The 21721-nt window shown below is 39.3% G+C and overlaps 1 protein-coding gene across 15 annotated transcripts in view; it reads left to right on the top strand.

The window, feature by feature from the left end:
- ADGRV1 (adhesion G protein-coupled receptor V1) overlaps positions 1-21721 on the top strand; it is a 412444-nt gene that overhangs the window by 281942 nt on the left and 108781 nt on the right. For 12 of the 15 annotated variants that reach the window (XR_013635786.1, XR_013635787.1, XM_078852802.1 and 9 more), the window contains one exon: positions 10371-10487. Coding sequence is in view for 12 of the 15 variants with exons in the window: in XM_078852802.1 (XP_078708928.1) it covers positions 10371-10487 (117 nt within the window). In the remaining 3 variants the exon portion in view is untranslated. Of the gene's footprint in view, positions 1-10370; positions 10488-20556; positions 21175-21721 lie in introns of those variants that run through there. The other 3 variants (XM_078852803.1, XM_078852805.1, XR_013635788.1) reach the window with 2 other exon arrangements.

The following is a 21721-nucleotide window of genomic DNA, read 5'->3' on the forward strand; positions in this document are numbered from 1 at the left end:
GTAGGTTTAGGGTCTCTGTTTTAAAAATATGGTTAAAATCTCAACAACTTTTGGAGGAGTGTTCTGCTTTAGGTCTTGCAGAGATTTCTGTCCATTTTATGCTGCATCCTGACCACCTTGTTCACTGTTTTGTTTGGGATTTTTTTTTATAATGCTCCACTTAAAAAAATTAAACACTTATATGGACCATGCCCTCTTATATCTCCTACTGCTTACTTTACATTCTCCTCCTATTATTTCTGTATTCCAAATAGCTATTCTTATTACTTCTAAATTCTAACCCATCTACTTCTTGCTTGACTGCTATGGACTGGATTAAAGAATTTTGCAGGCCTCTGCATTATGGAAATTGGGCCCTCCCCCGCTTCTTCCTTAAACTAGAGAGAGTATGTGAATCTGTAAATATGAGATTATCAGAGTTAGATCTTTCTCAGCAGAAAATACAGAAGTATCACAGACAGAGAAAAGATTTTGTGTTCTTATGCTACTGTATTTTGAGTATTAGAATGCAAACAGGATTTGAATATAAGAATAAAGTTGTATATAGCCCCAAACAATTAACTGATATATAAATACCCAACAAAAACATGGCCTTAACTACAGTGGTACAGGGGCTTCTTCTGAGATTGGAGACTAGTAGAATCTTCTATTATGTCACTGTAGTTCAGGTTTCATGACAAGTCACTCTCAATGGACACTAAGGCAAAGGCGTCACTTTTGGACTGCTCTCTCATTGAGCAGTCATAGCTTTTAGTTCTGCTCATCCTGGAGAATGATCATTCTGCTTCAGCATTTGTAACTGGCAATGTGAGGTAAATATGATGAGTGGTGCCCACATCTGGAAAAGTGGGTTCCAGGTGGCAAGACTTCAACTGTTTTAATAGGTTAATTGGCAATTTGCAAGCTTCATTTTTCCGAAGGAATAATACTGTTCAAACTCATCTTCAAAAGTTACTTTGAGATCAGATGGATATTTTGCAACCAAAGCTACATTCTGCAGCTGCATCTTGTTGTGGAGCATATTGCTGAAGTTGGTTGGGAAGCCAAAATCCTTATAGGCTTCTCCAAGATTTTGCAGAGACCCTTTCAGACTCTCAGTTATTAAATTAAAAGTTTCTATTCTAAACTTTTCTGGCCCCCACAGCTCCACATTCAGTGTATTGGATTCACATACCTACTGTTTTCATTTTGGGACTTGATGAGTTTCACTGTAATAGGCTTGAGATAAAGTTGGTGCTTTTGACTTTCGAAATGCTCCAGTTTCATCAAACTGACTCCTTGGATGCAATCACCCAGTGACTACAGGAGTTGGACAGCGAAGCCGACATGGATATCTGCTTTTTAAAATGGTTGACGTCACTGAAGGACATGAATCCATAGCTCTGCCATAAATGTGGTTTCAAGAAAGGTCCATCTTTTCTTGCAGAAACTGTGCTTCTGTTTGTGTAGTCCCATATACAATGGTGTCTTTGCTGACTTTATCCAGAGCTTCTCATATATGTACACAATGGTGACATAGGGCTTTTGTGGATTCAGCATGGCAGGACCAAAGGATGCCAGACAGAGATTTTAGAATCAAAATAGGATTATTTTCTTTTCCGTTAAAGCCCTCAGTAAGGATTTTCCAGTGGTGCATTGAGACAGCAGAGAAGGTGTAGAGTCATTGGAGGAAGCCAAAAAAATTCACTGCTTGGACAAATTCAGAGAATGTGCTGCACAAGGGACATAATCTCCTACAGAATTAATATGCCTAATATGCATCTGAATGCATGTTGGCAGCATTGGCATCGGCCTGATAGCAACAATCCAAAATATTAATACCCAGTTTGTTTAAAGTAGACAGCACATTCTCTGCAAGACTTGGCACAAATTTTAGAAAATGTTCAACAGGATTTCCACTTTTGTTAATACAACAAACAATGAATGGTAGCTGATCCATGAGAAATACTGGGAGTACTGTCAACTGCAAGGGAGTAATATTTGGCAGTGCAAATTTCCTCTTGTATTGCTGGTAGCACTTTCTTCCACATCAGTTAAAAAAATTTCATCACAGATAGTGGAGGAAATATAAGATTTTCCATGTCCAAACTTATTGATATGACTTGCAAGGAAGTTACCAAATTTGGAAATTTAACTCTAAAATTCTCCCCAAAATTCAACTGTGAAGAGATCCAGTGTTTTTATCATCCCAGGGAAATGGGAGTCATCCTTCAGCAAAAAAATTCATTACCTTCACAACTTGCTGTAGCACCTCTTAGACTTGATTCTGACCAACAGGGAGAAATTGGTTGTGAATCTGAAGATGGAAGGCAATTTGGGTGAAAGTGATCATGAAATGATAAATTTCATTTTCTAAAAGGAAGGAGTGAAAGTAGCATAATAAGGACAATGGACTTCAAAAAAAGCAGACTGTAACAAATTCAGAGAAATGGTGGTAAAAATGGGAAGAAAAGCTAAGGGGAAAAGGAGTTCAGGAGTGCTGACAGTTTATTTACTTAGCAGGGAGGGAGAGCTAATAATTGATGATATCAAGAAAAGGTGAAGTGTTTGATACCTATTTTGCTTCAGTCTTCACTAAATAAAGTTAATGGTAACCAGATACTCAATACAATTAATTTTGACAACAGAGGGAAGGAACACAAGCCAATATAGGGAAAGAACAGGTTAAAGAATATTTAGATAAGTTAGATGTATTCAAGTTGGGAAGTCCTGATGAAATTCATGCTCCGTACTTAAGAAATAGGCTGACGCAATCTCGAAAACATTAGCAGTTATCTTCAATAACTCATGGAGATTCCAGAGGACTGGAGAAGGGCAAACATAATACCTGTCTTTTAAAAAGGGAAGAAAGAGGATCTGGGAAGTTATAGGCCAGTCAGCCTAACTTTAATACTTGGAAAGATACTGGATCAAATTATTAAACAATCAATTTGTAAGCACCTAAAGAATAATCAATTATAAGGAGTAGCCAGCATAGATTTGTCAAGAGCAAATGATGCTAAACCAAAATGCTTTCCTTTTTTGACGGGGTTACTGGCCTAATGGATTAAGGGGTAGTAGTAGACATGATATATCTTTATTTTACTAAGGCTTTTGACACATTCCCACATGACCTTCTCATAAGCAAACTAGGGAAATGTGATCTAGCTGAAATTACTATAAGGTGAATGCATAACTGCTTCAAAGAGTATACTCAGAGTAGTTATTAATTGATTGCTGTCACTCTGGGAGGACCTATCTAGTGGGGTCCCGGTTCTGGTACTATACAGTGTTTTCATTAGTGATGTGGATAATGGAATGGAGAGTATACTTATAAAATTTGCAGTGACCCCAAGCTGGGAGGGGTTGCAAGCACTCGAGAAGACAGGATTGGAATTCAAAACAATCTTGACAAATTGGAGATTTGGTCTGAAATCAACAATATGATATTCAATAAAGACAAGTGAAAAGTATTTCATTTTGGAAGGAAAAGTCCAATGGACAATGACAAAATAAAATGGGGAATAACTGTCTAGGTGGCAGTACTTCTGAAAAGGACCTGGGTGTTATAGAGGATCACAAATTGAATGAGAGTCAGTGTGATGCAGTTGTGAAAAAGGCTAATATCATTCTGGGCTGTAATAACAGGTTTCTTGTATGTTAGACACAAGAGGTAATTGTCCCAGTCTACTTTGCACTGATGAGGCCTCAACTACAGTACTGTGTCCAGTTCTGGGCACTACACTTTAGGAAAGATGCCGACAAATTGGAACAAGTCCAGAGGAGAGCAACAAAGGTTTAGAAAACCTGGCCGATGAGGAAAGGTTAAAAAATTGGGCATGTTTAGTCTGGAGAATAGAAATGGGTTGGTAGGAGGAGTACCCGATAACAGTCTTCAAATAGGTTAAGAGCTGTTTTAAAGAGGACTATGATCAATTCTCTGTCCACTGAAGGTGGGACAATAATTGGCTTAATCTGCAGCAAGAGAGAAGAGAGATTTAGGTTAGATATTACGAAAAATGTTCTAACTATAAGTATAGTTAAGTAGGTTTCCAAGGAAGGTTGTGGAATCTCCATCATTGGAAATTTTTAAGAACAGGTTGGACAAACCATTACAGTGACAGTCTCTAGGTATAGCTGGTCCTACCTAAGTGTAGGGGGCTGGACTTGATGACCTCTTAGGTCCCTTCCAGTTCTATATTTCAGTGATTCTTTTATACCACTTCTCTCTTTGAAACTGAAGTGACAGCTCAGTGTCAATATGCTGATTAACTTTAGATACCTTTAGATAACTTTAAATTGATAGTCACTTTTACTCTCATGCTCTGTAATTCAAGCAGTAGGATGAGCCCAATCACTCTTCTTGTCTGAAAAAAGCTTGCACATGAAACAGAACATAGCACTAAATGAAGGTGACTACAGCAACCGTTCCCACATGACTGTTTCTCCATTGACCAACTTTCAAGAGAAAGTGCCTCTGGACAGAGATGATAACTGTAAGGCCAATCACCCATGTGTTTGTACAGCTGTTCAGATATTTTGAAATCTGCATAATGGTTTTGGCAATTGGATTCAATCTAGTACTTTTGGACATTATCAACTACCTGCCATTTGGCTGGATCTGTCAATAAAGATGACTAAGATAATTGTGAAACAATATTGTGTAAGGTGAGATGGCTTATCTTCGTCTCTGCCTCAGCCATATGTAGGTGAGTATAAGGAGGCCCCTTACAACTTGTTCTGCTTTAGACTGTACTGGGCCTTTTCAATGGCACAGACTGAACTTGACATTCCCTCCACTGCAACATCAATATGAGTTACCACTAGATTAAAAAAAAATTGCTCAGTTTCAGTACTTTGCTAAGTAACCCTTTGTCCTGCAGTTCCTTTTCTTTAATCAGTTTTAATTTAGAGGAGCTTCTCGGGTGTTTCCAACATGCCATTTAAATTAGTTAATTTTATATAACTATATAGTGAGCACGTCTTGATTTTTTTGTCATCCGCGCTTCATACAGGTGTGTACATTCAGGAGCTGCTCTAGCTACAGGCGAACTAGGCAGCTCAAAATGCTAAGAGGCTTTCCCCATTTTTAACCAGATCTTCAAATTTTAATGCACATGTTCTTTGGACAACAGTTTTCAAGGATTTGTTCTGGAGAAGTTTTAGAAAATAAACAGGCAGGTCTTTGTGCATTGGGCCTTATGTATCTGAATATTGTTTTATAGTAATCAAAAGTAAGAAAAAATGTGATATAAAATATCAGCAGATATAAAATTCCAGTTAACTTTTGAAAACAATTCAACAGTTTAATATTAATCTGGATATCTCCCAGAAGATTCCACCATATGTGATCTTCCCGCAGTTCCCTTCCTAGCGTCTCTTTGTTCAGTCCTGTGCAGGTCTCTTATGGTTAGATCAAGCCATAGTTTGCAAGAGAGATGTAACATTTATTTTTTGGCTTTTTGAATGTAATCAGTAGACCCTCACTTGCATCAGATTTCTCTAAAGATGTGCTAGAGCAGACTGCGTATGAAATTAGGTGCCATTGCTAAATTATTGGTTGTAGCCTCCTTTACTTATTTTATATTATACAATCTTCTGCTGTTTATGCTGAGTTGAAAGTAAGCTTTTTCGTTAGCACCTTAGACAAGTCAAATGCCTAAGCAACTTGGCTAAAACAACTTCCAGTTTCCCAGACAAATACTAGATTAATCTACAAGATACTCCCCTCTTGCAAAAAATCGTAAAACTGACCAATCTGATGGTAATGTCATATAGGAGGACTATGCTGAATTAGCTGAAGATCATCTCAGTCTCTGGGTGGATGGGAATGGCTTGTATTACACAACAGGGAACCCTCTAGCCAGTTGATGAGTGGCATTGATACGTTTCCAAACTTTCCAGTCCTCTTTTCTTGAAAGATTGTGGCTTCAGTTTGATGGACATGCAGGGAGAAGGTTAAAGAAGTAAAATAAAACTCCTCAGAATCCCATAAAGAAAAGGAGGACTCTAGTCTTCTGTGAGGGTAAAGAAGTGCTAAAGTTGAAGGGGAAGCTTTCCCATCAAAAAGCCAAAGGGCAGCAGCATAGAGAAACAACCCTACCACCAACCTTGTCTTTCATCACATTCATCTCGTTAGAGTTGGTTCAAAAATGTTAATTCTCAGGAATCAGGACAAGAAGCAGCTGCCTATGGCAGCAGAATCTGCCTAGGGCTGGTGCGGAACCTGACTGGGACTACGCTGCAACTCTGGCGCATGGGGTCACAGCACCACTCACTCAAATTTGGACAAATTTGTCCAAATGGACCTGAAATTGCCAGAGCAAAGTTTACAGGACCTTTTGCTCCACTAGTTGTGCGGGATAAAATAAATGTTTTAATATGTGAAGATCCTGAGTATGTATCACCTTCACTTATTTTCTGACACTATGTATACTACATACTAATACATTTTAAGGAATCAGATATTCACGTTGCATGAGAACTAGAGCAGTATTCTTATATGAAGATTTAGAAGGTATATCTTTGCAGATATTTTCAATGTAAATTCAGAGACCCATTTGGTTAAACATAGATACAAATGCTTTGTATTAGATATTCCTATCAGTGTACAGTATATAACCAGTGTAGCTATCTTGCTTATAAAAGGTCTACAAGGAATAAAACAAGTTGACTTAATTTTTTCCTTCTTTTTAAGCTGCTTGTGTTTAAATTGCCCAATTTAAGTAGCACTCTGTAAAACTACAAAAATGTACTGCAGTGTGAATAAATTATCTTCTTTTAATTCTTGCTCTGAGTGATCGTAAATAATTAACACCAGCTGTTTCTGAAGATTGTATTTTTATTATTAGAAGTAATAAAAACCAAGGACCATGTCTGCTGTAGTGAAACTTGTAGTTAACTGAAACAGAAGTCTGCTGGCCTCATTTTCTTGAAGGGAGGTTCACCAAACTCTAGCAGAAACACTGTGATCATGAAGAGAGATTCTAAAAGCAAACTTTATGCGCTGTAGACACATGCTGATTGATTTGTCTGATTTTTTTTTTTTTTTTTTTTGCCCACACAGTAAGACTTTTCTTTTAATTTTAAATAATCACACAGAGATGTACACAGATCTCAAAGCAGGATCCTGGGATGAAATTTTAGTCCCATGGAAGACCGTGGGAATTCCTGGTTGACTTCAGTGGGGACAGCATTTCATCCCCCAGTATTAGGCATTAGAGATATGGTTACAAATTATCAACCCGCCCACCGCATTCAGCTTTGGAAACAATTAGTGGTACACTATAGTTTTACAATTCAAAAATCTGTACCTTAAATTTGAATTTACATGGGCTGTTTGTGTGTGTCTATGTGTGCTTTTTTTGTACTCATGCAATGTTCAGATTTGTTTTTAAAATTATTTTTAATGTATGAATAATGCATCAGGATAACTCCTTATCCAGGATAAGACCAAGGGGAATGGTCTGTCTCTCTTTAAATGAACAGTTGTATGAAGTGTCCGATTTTATTCATTTGTATTTTGACACTGATGAAGGTTTTGATCTGGAATGAGTAGGCTCTAATTTCCTTGTATTTAATCACCAGGTGATTTTTCTTAATATTGTGATATGATTTCATCACCACCATTTTTGCTTAATCAGTTCAAACAATTGTTACATAAGTAAATGACTGTCAAGCAGGGATCCTGACAGATATCTGTTTCTCTTCAACATCAATAAGTAAAGATTTGAATGTATTATTTACTTTTATTTGGTCAGTATATCAGAAAAACCTTGTAAGTGTCCTGATCCCTTTCTGAGTTATACATTCTCACGAGCATTCTGCTTCATCCCCTGTATGGCACAAAAAATATCACACACAAATTGGTGCAGTTTGCAGCTTTTCCTTTTGAGTCACTAGTTAACCTTAAATGAAGCTGTTTCAGGCCAAACCGGATGGCCTTTGACAGGGCACGGTGGCCTTGACAGGGCCCGGTGGAGAAGCATACACTGCTGCAGTTTTTAATATTCATAGAATAAAGTCTGCAGATTAGAGTTCCAAGTCCATTCACAAACAGAGCTGCTCCACAGTGGAGTGTGTGTTACTGAAAAGAAATTTGGAACTATTGGGGTAAAAAGCAAAATCTATTCCCAAACGGAGATTTAAAACTGGATTATCCCTAAAGAAAACTCTGAGGCTATGGGAATCGTATGGGATATATTCAATATGAATTTTAAAAAATGCCATAAAAGAGAGAGACAGTCTGGACATTATTCCAATACATTGTATAGCTTTGGCTTTTTAGAGTAATGGGTTCTTTGTTATAAAGGTTGCCCATTGTATCTGTTTTAAAAAATGAGCACAGCACAGAATGCATAAGATAGCATGCCCTAAGGGATGATGTTGGATGCGGGGTGGGAGGCAAAGCTGGTTTTAGTGTGCTTCTCTTATTTGCTTCAGAAGCAGTAGGATTGTAGGAGGAAGAGGTCTGTGCTCTCTTTTAAAGACATCTTATTATGTTACAAATAGATAAAGCTACATATTCCAGTATTGCCAGCATTTGGTAGACGATAGTATATAGAGTATATTTTTCTCTAATGTTTCAAAATATCACCTATGCTCAGTGTTAACAACATAACCAATGGCTTTCTATGGTTATATTCCAACAGAGCCTTCATGCAGTCTGCGCAGGATACAAAATGTAACAAAGTTGTCTGAAAAATGCTTTATTTCAACATATGGCACCTTACAATTAAATTTTGGTCTAGTGACTACCTGTCCTTTTTCATTATCAAATGGCAATGTCCATGTGCAAAGTATAGATCAACTGTAATGCAATACTGTAATGTACTTGTCTGCATGACTTTGTCCAAAGTAAAGTAAAAGGGCTATATTTTTTTCAGTAATGAGACTAAGTAGGAGTTGTCCAGTAACATATTGTCAAACTTATGAGCATTTTTTTCCGAGAGGTGTCATCAAACACAAAACCACTATCTACCCTGACCTACATTATAACTTCTATTAATTTATTTTATTTTGAGACAGACTTTATATCATGTATATGTACACAAATTTATATTAAGAAGTCATCTCATCAGTAGTACCTCTTATTTTCCAAAGACATAGCTTTCTTTGTCAAATAAAACATACCTTTTTCACTTCACAAATTCAGTAGGTTAACTACATAAATGGTAGATTTAGCCTATTCTGCATTATTTGTGAATGATTGGATCTTTTTAGATAATGTGTTTAGTAGAAGTATTATATCTGTAGTGGGATTTACAGGAGCCAGTTCTGAACTTACTGAGATCCAACTCACATTTTAACACGATTTCTTTTTCTTTTAGATTTTTTGGTTTGGTTTTGCGGCGCTAGTTCTTAAAAACAAATAATGGAAAATAAAAGTTCTAAGAATAATAATGCCTCTGTTAAAGAGTCATGCCAGAGTGGGAAAAGAAGCACAGCCATCTGGTGTCTAGGATAGGATCCTCCGAACAGCATGGGAAAGCACAGCTTACTGTTCCGTAAAAGTACCTTATAACCCACCCTAACACCTGTTACACACTGCAACATATAGGCAAAGGACTGATTATTTTTCAGGCCAGCATACGACTCCTTTGAGCCTTGGTGCACTTGGTAGGGTGGTATAGCTGGTACCCAACCTACTGCTGTTTTGAGCTCTAAGTTGCAATCTTGTCCTACTTGACACCCTTTTCACCCACTAATGCAACAGCACAGTACAGGACATGATTTTTCCTTGTGTCCAGATTTCATAACAAATGCTTTTGGGGCAAGAGGGGGGAGTGAGTGTACTGTAAGTTAGGTTTATAAATACATTTCATGTGCTGTTTTGAGAATATAAAAGATAACATGATGAAATGTGCAGGGTATGTTATCTAGACATTTTTCAACAGGGAAGTGAAATGCAAATATATTTGATGCATGTTATATCACAAAATTGTTCTGTTTACAACGGATTTGAACTTTATATGGTGAGCTGGCAGGAAATGAGGCAGGGTTCCAACTACATAAAGTTCAAATCCGTCGTAAGCAGAACCACTTTGAGACATTTTTCATTGTCAGGGTTTTCTACAAATGTGATATAACATGCAAGTCAAGAAACGACAAAAGTCCATTAACATGCTTACAAAATAGGTCAGACTTATGATACTGAGTCAATGGGAGTTCTGTTGATTTCAGCTGAGCTAGAATTTCACCTCAGGATGAACATTAAATACATTTATCCCAAAGCATCACATTGCATTACTAATTAGTTTCTGAATTGAGTGGTAAATTATTGTAAATCGTTCTGGCTTTTATCCCAACTGAAATTAAACTTGCAGATTTACTTAATATTATTAAATTAATGTTGATTGGTTCCAATATGTATACATTTGTCTCTCTTACAGATTTCGTTTCTTGCCTCAGCTTACATAAGTCAGGAGCTCTCAGAGGAAAGCTGCTCTGCCCTGGGATCTATTACACATTACCTTTACCTTTGCCAGTTTAGCTGGATGCTCGTTCAGGTTAGTATCTTTCTCTTTCTCTCTCTCTCACTCCCAAAAATCTGCTTAAGGGCAGCTGACACTTGTACTGCATTTATGTCATTTCTTAATGTGTCTGTCATCACATTCCAGTGATATTTATGAGGCAACGAACTTAAATAACCCCTACTAACCCTAGAGTGAAAGATCTAGAAATACATTTTCAGATCTGTTTGGAGAGTAGGAGGGTGGTGAAACACTGGAATGCGTTACCTAGGGAGGTGGTGGAATCTCCTTCCTTAGAAGTTTTTAAGGTCAGGCTTGACAAAGCCCTGGCTGGGATGATTTAATTGGGGATCGGTCCTGCTTTGAGCAGCTAAGGTCCCTTCCAACCCTGATATTCTATGATTCTATGATGTATTCCACTAAGTCTCATTAACATCCACGGCCATTGTGCACTAAATCTTTCCATATCCCAGTTTGAAAATGTACCCAGTAGGAAGTACATTATCAAAACTGAAGAAGCTGCTTTTGTGAGAGCTAATGGTGTTTCTAAATGCATCTTCCTTACATTGTTTTGAAAAAGTCTCTTCAAGTTGAAATACTGGTTACAAGTTACATTGGTCATCAGAGTCAATGTCAGTTTGCACTTTAGACCCATGTAGAATGAAAAATCTACTTCTTAATTCAAGTTGAGATGTATAGCATAGAGAAAAGCTATTATAAGGCCAAAACGCTGCATCAGATCTACTGAAAAAGTACACACATTCGCAGATATGCCCAGAATTCTGAGACAGAAGGCTTAATTCAGCATGATATAAGCAAGTAAAACTCTTGTGGAAATCTCTAGACCAAATCTATTAGTTGTGGAAACATGTGTGATGTAAATTGGTCAAAGCAACTGTGAGATAAAGCAGAGGAGGGTCCATCATGCAGATTTGTATTTATCATCCCATGCACCTCTGCGCATATGTGCTTACAGTATTGACAGGATTTGGGTGCATCATGTTTATAGTATACAATGTCATATTTGCAGCACCTTCACTCAAATTGCTTTATTTTATCTCACACACTGTCCAGCATACAGGATTGGGTCCTATGTAAGGACAAAATTCAGCAGAGATCAATTATGCTGTAACTGTGCTGCTTTGTCCTTAGTAACGGAAAGACACCAAAAAAAAATTCTTCACTTCCTTGCACTTTGTCAAGAGGCTAACATAAACATGGAACAAAAACAAAAGGCAGCTCTCTATCTTGGGTCCCAAGCTTACTGTGTCTGTTTGCCTTAAATAGCAGTAATTTTGAGGAAAAGAAACACATAGTCAGCCTAAAACATAGAATCACCTTTTCTGAACATGGCTGAACACTGAGCAGAGATCTTCCTTGAGCTATACATAGTGAAGCCTAGGTTTTTTTTCCTGAGTTGGTACAGTTAGAACCCAATAAAATGTATGAGTAATTCAAATTATTCCCTTGAATATACATTACTTTCCATTTGTCAGTACTGAACTACTTCTGCTGATATGCCCATTCACCTGGTTTGGTTCGCAATCTCTGAAGTTTCATGCAGTTTTCACTGGTCTTGACTAACCTAAATAATTTTGTCATTTTCAGATTTCACCATCTCACTGTCTACTCACTTCCAGATAATTGATCAATATATTAAACATCACATGTTTCAGTATGGAACTTTGACACCCCACTGGTAACCCTTGACTGGATAATTGGCTATTTATTCCTACTCTTTGTTTTCTGTCTTTTAGCCAGTTTCTGGCTTATGAAAGTGCTGTACCTTTCAGACCATAACTACTGAATATTTATAGTACAGTGTTGGACAACCTGCAGCCCGTGTAGGTTGCCTTTTGGGTGGCGACATAAGTTTTGTCCACAAAACTTGGTAGTTGTAGACAAGTCCTCACTATACAGCCACCAGCCTTTATTGCCAATAAACCCACAAGCTTTTTCTAGCTTTCCCCGGAGTCATACTATCCTCACAGGCTACTGCTTGGCTTTTTGCCTCTGATTTTCTCTCTTCAGTTCTTCCCAGTTTCTCTGTGTCCTGCTTCCCTCAAACACTCTCACACACAACACACAAACAATACTCAGCAAAGGCCCTCTGCCTTCTCAGTCCAAAACTCGTGTAGGTTTACATAACCCTTTTGTCTTCAGTAGGGTCTTGTGGTTAATTTATCCTCACTGTTATGTTAATTGAAGGGTGAGTTCACACCCATCAGTCTCAGCAAGGTTTTAACTTTTCCCATAACAAGGTTTAACTCATCTTATAGCAAATTATATCTGCCAGTTCTTCTTTATCCATTATTTTTGCTACAATAGGCACAGTTTTCCTTGGCAAAAGCCCATGCTCATTAGATCATGTTACATCATTATTTTTTAGGTGTTTTATAATTTTATTTTTAATTATTAGCTTGACCAAGTACTGAAATAAGGCTTACTGGTTTGTAATTCCCCAGATCACCTCTCCAGCCTTTTTAAAATGTAGGTCCTACATTTGCTACCTTCCAGTCCTCTGGTATATGTAGAAGCTGGTTTTAATGAGAGGTTGCATTTTTTTCTTCCTAGTAGCTCAGTCATTTCATTCTTAAAATCCTTCAGATCTCTTGGATGTCAATCATCTGAGCCTGGTGAATTCATGCTTTTAAATTTACCAGTTTGTTCCAGCACCTCTTCTTTTGACACCTCAGCCTCTTATAGGGCTTCATCTTTGTGAGAAAACTCCTGACTTTTGTGTAGAACTACATTGAAATTAGCTTCTCCTCTTGTATGGACTCAGGTTAGTCATTCCAAAAAGCAATCCTTTCCCTCTCTAAACATTTGTAACCTTTGGCCGATGTATATGTATTGTATTAGACTCAGGCTCTTTGATCTCTCTTGACAGTTACATACTTAATATCTGCTACCTCATTTGGAGGCCTGTAGTATAAACCGAACACTATATTTGTATCCTACAAGTTCAGTTGCGTAGTCCAGTCCACTCCGAATTTCTCTTTCTCAATGGAATCTTGCAGATACAGCACTACTTCCTCACCTCTTCAATCTAATCTGCTGGTTTTGTGTAGTCAAGTATACTATCACATTGCTTGTTATCATTCTACCAAAGTTCAGTAAATGCCTATAATGTCAAAATCCTCATCCATTCTAATTCACCTGTATTTTTAGCTTCTTGCCTTTATATATAGATATGATATCTATCAACAGATTATATACCAGATTATATACCAGATTATATACCAACAGATTAGATTGAAGAGGTGAGGAAGTAGTGCTGTATCTGCAAGATTCCATTGAGAAAGAGAAATTCGGAGTGGACTGGACTACGCAACTGAACTTGTAGGATACAAATATAGTGTTAGGTTTATACTACAGGCCTCCAAATGAGGTAGCAGATATTGAGTATGTAACTGTCAAAGAGATCAAAGAGCCAAAGTCTAATAAAATACATATACATCAGCCAAAGTTACAAATGTTTAGAGAGGGAAAGGATTGCTTTATATATAGATAAAAATATGTCTATTTTTATTTAACTTCTTGGTTTAATACTTTGTTGATTTTTAACTGAATTAACCTTTTTGATCTCAGCCTGTCCCTTCTTAAATCCAGCTGTAATTTCTGTTTTATCCTTTAGTGGGTACAAAATACCTTAGTATTACTGACGGTCTTTCGTACATGGAAAATGAACTTATTTTTATATCAGTGAATGCCAGGTCCTATGTGCTACAAAATGGGTAAGAATACAAACTGGAACCAAATGGTGGCGAATAGGACTTTGCATCTGTAGTCATGATGTGCCTCAGTCCTCTTAATACTTTAAGCATAAATGTGTGAAGATTAGAGCTAGTTGGAAAAAAAATGGGGAGGAGGGACATTTAAAGGTTTCTTTTAATTTCCATTAAAATGTTTAAATTCCAAATTTAATCAAAGTTATCATCTTTTTAAAAAATTGGTCCGCTTCTAGTGCATGGCCGCTGCACACATCAAGATATACAAGCATAGACCTTTCTTGTGCAATTTAGTTTGCTTTTACAGGGATTAAGATTTGTTGTGTGGCCTGCTCATTCCTGACATGAGCACAGGCCACAGTATCTTGTCACAACAAATCATAGGCAATGCAAGCTACTATATAAGTGCTTTATTACATCATTCCTAGATGTTTTGGTTGTTTCTTTATATACTTGCCAGATTTCCATGTCCCATTTGCGTCTATGCAATAGTTAGCATAGCAGGATGGTGGAACAAGCCAGGACATCCAGAACAGAATAAGTAAAGCCAGGAACACCTTCCAGAGCTTAAATACAGTCTGGAAATCACCAAAATACAACACCAAAACGAAACCAGATTTTTCAGTGCTGCGTACTTTCAACACTACTTTATAGGGCAGAATGCTGGGGAATGACAAAGTACGACATGTCCAAACTGTTTTCATTTCTTACAAGCTGCCTCAGAAAAATCCTCTGTATCTTTTGGCCGAGAACAGTCTCAAACCAAGACCTGTTTATACAGTGCAGCCAAGAAGATATGAGCACCATCATTACCAGGAGGCATTGGAGATGGATTGGCCATGTGTCTTTGGATGGAAACTGATTCCATCACCAGAGTAGCGATAATATAGACACCTGAAAACAAGTGAAAACGAGGCTGCCTGAAAACAACATGGCGAAGAGCTGTGGAAACTGAGCTGAAAAACCTGGGGCACAGCTGGGGAACCATTGAAAGACTTGCCAGAAACAGACAGGAGTTTGTCGCTTCCCTAAATGCCAGAAGGCGTAATGGGTACAAACTAAACTAACAGTTAGCATGATGGGGTTCTACTGTCCTGCTATGAGTTAAGGCTGCAGTCTCTGGGGAAGAGTGAGATATACTCCTGCTGCTGCATACCATTGTCTTGTGGAAAGCAGTAGAGTCATACATGGAACTTATGTGGACACGTTTCTGTCCCTTTCTGCCTAGGTGCGAGTATTAATAAATCATATCCAATAAGAAATGGAGACACACCACTCACACGTGCATCCCCAAACAGAGTGTGAGATAAATTTTCACTACTCTAGCTTCTCATAGCAGTGTATGCTTTTGTGTGCATGTATCTATGGGATACGATAACTATGAAGTACATAATGGTGAATAGTTTAAGTTGCTTTTATTTTATTTTATTTTTTTTAATTCTATCCATCTGTTTTCCCACAACAAGTCATAAATTCTTTAACATATTGAAACATTTTTTATTTTGGTGTGAACCAGTTGCCATTAATAATGTTCAGCGTTTAGGGAAGTGTAAAGGAAGAGCCAAGTTTTGAAACATAATTATTCAATATATTCAAATGCTCAGATCTTAGAAAAGAGTATTTCCTTAAACTTTTCTGTTCATTAAAATACAGATATGAATTGTTGAATCTAATGGACAGTAGCTCAGGCAGGCTGTGCTAATAATCCACGCTATTTTAATGAAGCTACACCAATTTACACCAACTGAAGATCTGGAACATAATCAATATTTGTTCATCTGCAGTTTTGAAAACATTAGAAAATACAGGATGTAGGAGTCAGACTTTCGGATTTAAATGGTTATTCCGCCAAACTATTGATATTGCAAAGCAAAGCCTAATCTTTCAGTACTGGCCTGAGAAAAGGATCATAGGTAGAGCAGCTCGGGATTCTGATTGAACACACCCTCAGCAGCTTCTGTTCTCAGGACTTCTGTGGAGCTCCTGGGAGAATGGAAATATGTCACAGGGTGGTGGAAACTCCATTAGGGCTGAGACCCATTTGAGTGTAAAGGGCCAAGGTAGAGTGGCAGGTGCAAATTACACATCCTCCACAGACCTGAGGAAGAGCTCTGTGTAGCTTGAAAGCTTGTCTCTCTCACCAACAGAAGTTAGTCCAATAAAAGATATTACCTCACCCACCTTGTCTCTCTAACCTCCTCCATATATTAATGGGGGTGAATTTGGCCAAGAGTTTTGAGTCATATATAGCTGCCTAATATACAGAAGTTTTAAGCCATACTAGTGCACCCTGCCACCACCCACTGACACCCACCAGTATGCATTTTAAGAGCCAATCCATGTTGGGTGGCTTGTTCTTTGGGATGACAGAGCGTATGTCGATGAGCGTATGTTAGACATGCTGTTCTGTACTGTATTGTTTGTTCCAGGGCACTCAGTAGATTATGGCAAATCCTTGGTAGCAGTTCCTGTGTATGACAGGCACATACAAGTAAAAGTATGCCTGTTCAAACTTTACCATAAGAAATCTTATTAAGAATAATGTATTAGAAACTACCCCTTTGGTAACTTAGTTGTACACTTTTTAAAACTAGTTTAAGATGTTGTAATTCTCATCTGTATCAACTAAATAACAGCCAATTCCTAGTTTGAGAATTGTGGGAAAATGTATGATACAAAGCCCTGATTCTCATCACATTTAAACCATTGCAAATCTGGAGTAACTCCACAGAATGCAGTTGCAGTGGAGTAAAACCAGTGGGAGCAAGATGAATGTCAGGTCCCAAGTATTTGTGTTTCTCCTTTTTATTTTTTTGGCCATATTTGTGCCTGGTTGTTTTTCCATAAATCCACTTGCAATCTTATTAAGGTCCTGATTCAGCAAGGTACTTAAGCACATGCCTAACTTTTAACCGTGTGAGTAGGCCGAAAGTCATTCATATAGATGTATGCATCCCTTCCAAAACGGGGCAGGGGCTGAGGGAAATAAATCTATGTGCACCAAACTGGCAAGCCCTATATCTAAAGTCTCCTTCCTGATAAGCTGTACCTGCTGACTACAGTCCCACATGTAACCCCATTAAAAAAAATCCATACATAAAATGTGTCTTACGTCTTGAAAGTTAGCTTCAATTGCTTGTTTCATTGCAAAAGAAAAAAAAACCCTCAGTAAGTTTAGGTTCATTTCGTTAAGATTTTCTATTCATGCATAATTGTTTTGGATTGCACCTCAGAACATTCATGGCTCTTGCATTAGTTTCTTCACCTGAGCAACTGAGAAATGGACTGTACATTTTATTCCTCTGGAGGACTAGTTATTGTTACAGCATAGCAACAGGAAAGGATTTGCTAAAATTAGCTCCACTATTTGTACTTCATTGATTTAATTTTGGCACACCAAAAGAAGTTGAAGACAAGAGGCTTATAATTACCAAGATAAAAATGTCACTGCACAGGAAATGGTGAATTGGCCAATCTCTCTTAAAGCTTTGCAAAGACCATTGGACTAGTGTCATCCATGTGATAAATGAGATCAGATGGGTAACTATGACTAAACAAATACAGCAAAGGAGGGGAAGGACATATGGTAGGACTTCTTAGAAAACAATCTGAATTGCATAACTGAGAACAATTAAGCTAATAGTCAGAATTAACAGGATCAGTGATCCCTAACTAAATATAATGGAATAAATCAGTACACTGTCAGAGTACTAGTACTGAAGCATGGCTTAGGTAAGACCAGAAAACCACACAATTTGAAGATTTATACAGAACGGTTCTCTATTACTGTTTATTCTTTTAATTTTGTGGAAGAAAGAAGTCCCTCTTTCCTTTAAGAACAAAGAAACTTCCTTTGCATAAGATGAAAAAGAGAAGGATCTAGTATAGCTACTGAATGCAGTAAAATAGGACGGAAAGAGTTATTACAAAACTCAGCAAATAGAAAAATCTTTGCACAAATATTCAAATCCATTTTCAGCCATTTAGCATTTCCTTTTGGAGAACATTTAACTGAATATGCAAGCAGTAATTTTTCTTTTGTCCTTTAATGAAATTCATACACTTTTTCTTTGGTTCCCTGATCGTACAACATATTGCTAATAATCAAAGGGAGAATTTTGAATTATGTAATCAAGATTTGTTCTTCATCGATTAGATATGTAAGACCAGGAAAATACCAAATAACTAACCAACAATACTTACATAACTAACCCACTCAGCACAAATTAAATACTTGATAGTAGAATTCACAGTTTGCCACTTGGATGAACTGAAAGCCAAGAATTTGGCTGAAGAAATTCACAAATATTTTTGAACAACAAATCCATTTGGTAATTTTGCAATCTCTTAACAGACCATCTGTAAACCAAAAAATGACTAAAATCATTGTATCAATTATTTGCCCAACTCTAGTTCGTATAGTATTTGAGATGAAGCAAAGAAAGCAAAGAAATAGGTCACCAAATGTACGACACAGAAGACTACCTATATGGATAGTATTAAGGCCTTATAAAGGGCTTGTCTACAGGGAGAAAAAGCCTGGAATAGCTACTGTAGAATATCTATTGCTGTATAACTATTTTGCGCCAACTCTCATGTGGATTCTTTGATTCTGCACTAAGGGTATATCTACACTGCAATAAAAACCCAGGGCTGGTCTGTGCCAGCTGGCTTGGGCTCCTGGGACTGAGGCTGTGGGGCTGTTTCATTGCAGTGTAGACTTCTGGGCTCAGGTTGCAGCCTGAGCTCTGGGACCCTCCCACCTTGCAGAGTCCTAGAGCCCAGGCTCCAGCCCGAGTCAGCTGTCACAGGCCAGGCACTGGTATCTAATTGCTGCACAAAAGTACTCTAAGCCTTGGTCTACACTAGCAGTTGAGGTCGAATTTAGCACGTTAAATCAATTTAACTCTGCACCCGTCCACACGATGAAGCCCTTTTTTTCAAGTTAAAGGGCTCTTAAAATCGATTTCCTTACTCCACCCCCACAAGGGGATTAGCACTGAAATCGGCCTTGCTGGGTCGAATTTGGGGTACTGTGGACACAATTAGACGGTATTGGCCCCCGGAGCTATCCCAGAGTGCTCCATTGTGACCGCTTTGGACAGCACTCTCAACTCAGATGCACTGGCCAGGTAGACAGGAAAAGGCCCGCGAACTTTTGAATTTCAATTTCCTGTTTGGCCAGCGTGGCAAGCTGCAGGTGATCATGCAGAGCTCATCGGCAGAGGTGACCATAATGGAGTCCCAGAATTGCAAAAAAGCTCCAGCATGGACCGAACAGGACGTACGGGATCTGATCGCTGTGTGGGGAGAGGAATCCATGCTATCAGAACTCCATTCCAGTTTTCGACATGCCAAAACATTTGTCAAAATCTCCCAGGGCATGAAGGACAGAGGCCATAGCAGGGACCCGAAGCAGTGCCACGTGAAACTTAAGGAGCTGAGGCAAGCCTACCAGAAAACCAGAGAGGCGAACAGCCGCTCTGGGTCAGAGCCCCAAATGTGCCGCTTCTATGATGAGCTGCATGCCATTTTAGGGGGTTCAGCCACCACTACCCCAGCCGTGTTGTTTGACTCCTTCAATGGAGATGGAGGCAACACGGAAGTAGGTTTTGGGGACGAGGAAGATGATGATGGTGATGAGGTTGTAGATAGCTCACAGCAAGCAAGCGGAGAAACCAGTTTTCCCGACAGCCAGGAACTGTTTCTTACCCTGGACCTGAAGCCAGTGCCCCCGAACCCACCCAAGGCTGCCTCCCAGACCCGCCAGGCGGAGAAGGGACCTCTGGTGAGTGTACCTTTTAAAATACTATACATGGTTTAAAAGCAAGCATGTTTAATGATTAATTTGCCCTGGCATTCGCGGCTCTCCTGGATGTACTCCCAAAGCCTTTGCAAAAGGTTTCTGGGGAGGGCAGCCTTATTCCGTCCACCATGGCAGGACACTTTACCACTCCAGGCCAGTAGCACATACTCGGGAATCATTGTAGAACAAAACATTGCAATGTATGTTTGCTGGCATTCAAACAACATCCGTTCTTTATCTCTCTGTGTTATCCTCAGGAGAGTGATATCCTTCATGGTCTCCTGGTTGAAATAGGGTGCTTTTCTTAAGGGGGCATTCAGAGGTGCCCGTTCCTGCTGGGCTGTTTGCCTGTAGCTGAACAGAAATGTTCCCCGCTGTTAGCCATGGGGAGGGGGGAGGGATGAGGGGCTAGCCACGCAGTGGGGGGAGGCAAAATGTGACCTTGGAACAAAAGCACATGTGCTATGTATGTAATGTTAACAGCAAGGTTTACCATGAAAGAGTGTACCCATTGTTCTATAAAATGTGACTTTTTAAATACCACTGTCCCTTTTTTTTTCTCCACCAGCTGCGTGTATTGCAAGGATCACAGGATCTTCTCCTTCCCAGAGGCTAGCGAAGATTAGAAGGCGAAAAAACGCACTCGCGATGAAATGTTCTCTGAGCTCACGCAGTCCTCCCACACTGACAGAGCACAGACGAATGCATGGAGGCAGACAATGTTGAGTCCAGGAAAGCACAAGATGACCGGCAGGCTGAGGAGAGTAAGTGGTGGGCTGAAGAGAGGGCTGAAGCTGAAAGGTGGCGGCAGCATGATGAGAGGAGACAGGATTCAATACTGAGGCTGCTGGAGGATCAAACTAATATGCTCCAGCATATGGCTGAGCTGCAGGAAAGGCAGCTGGAGCACAGACCACTGCTACAGCCCCTGTTTAGTCAACTGCCCTCCTCCCCAAGTTCCATAGCCTCCTCACCCAGACGCCCAAGAACACAGTGAGGGGGGGCCTCCGGCCACCCAGCCCCTCCACCCTAGAGGATTGCCCAAGCAACAGAAGGCTGGCATTCAATAAGTTTTAAAGTTTTAAACTTTTAAAGTGCTGTGTGGCCTTGTCCTTCCCTCCTCCACCACCCCTCCTAGTGCTTCTCTCCTCCACCACCCCTCCTGGGCTACCTTGGTACCCCTATTTGTGTGATGATTTAATAAAGAATGCATGAATGTGAAGCAATAATGACTTTATTGCCTCTGCAAGCGGTGATTGAAGGGAGTAGGGGAGGGTGGTTAGCTTACAGGGAAGTAGAGTGAACCAAGGGGCGGGGGGTTTCATCAAGGAGAAACAAACAGAACTTTCACACCATAGCCTGGCCAGAAACTGGTTTTCAAAGCTTCTCTGATGCGACGGCGCCCTCCTGTGCTCTTCTAACCACCCTGGTGTCTGTCTGTGCGTAACCAGCTGCCAGGCAATTTGTCTCAACCGCCCACCCCGCCATAAACGTCTCCCCCTTACTCTCACAGATATTGTGGAGTGCACAGCAAGCAGTAATAACAGTGGGAATATTGGTTTTGCTGAGGTCTAACCAAGTCAGTAAACTGCGCCAGCGCGCTTTTAAACGTCCAAATGTACATTCTATCACCATTCTGCACTTGCGCAGCCTGTAGCTGAACAGCTCCTGACTACTGTCCAGGCTGCCTGTGTACAGCTTCATGAGCCATGGCATTAAGGGGTAGGCTGGGT

Source organism: Lepidochelys kempii, chromosome 5 (genome assembly GCF_965140285.1).
Source record: "Lepidochelys kempii isolate rLepKem1 chromosome 5, rLepKem1.hap1, whole genome shotgun sequence".
Taxonomy (NCBI): Eukaryota; Metazoa; Chordata; order Testudines; family Cheloniidae; genus Lepidochelys; species Lepidochelys kempii.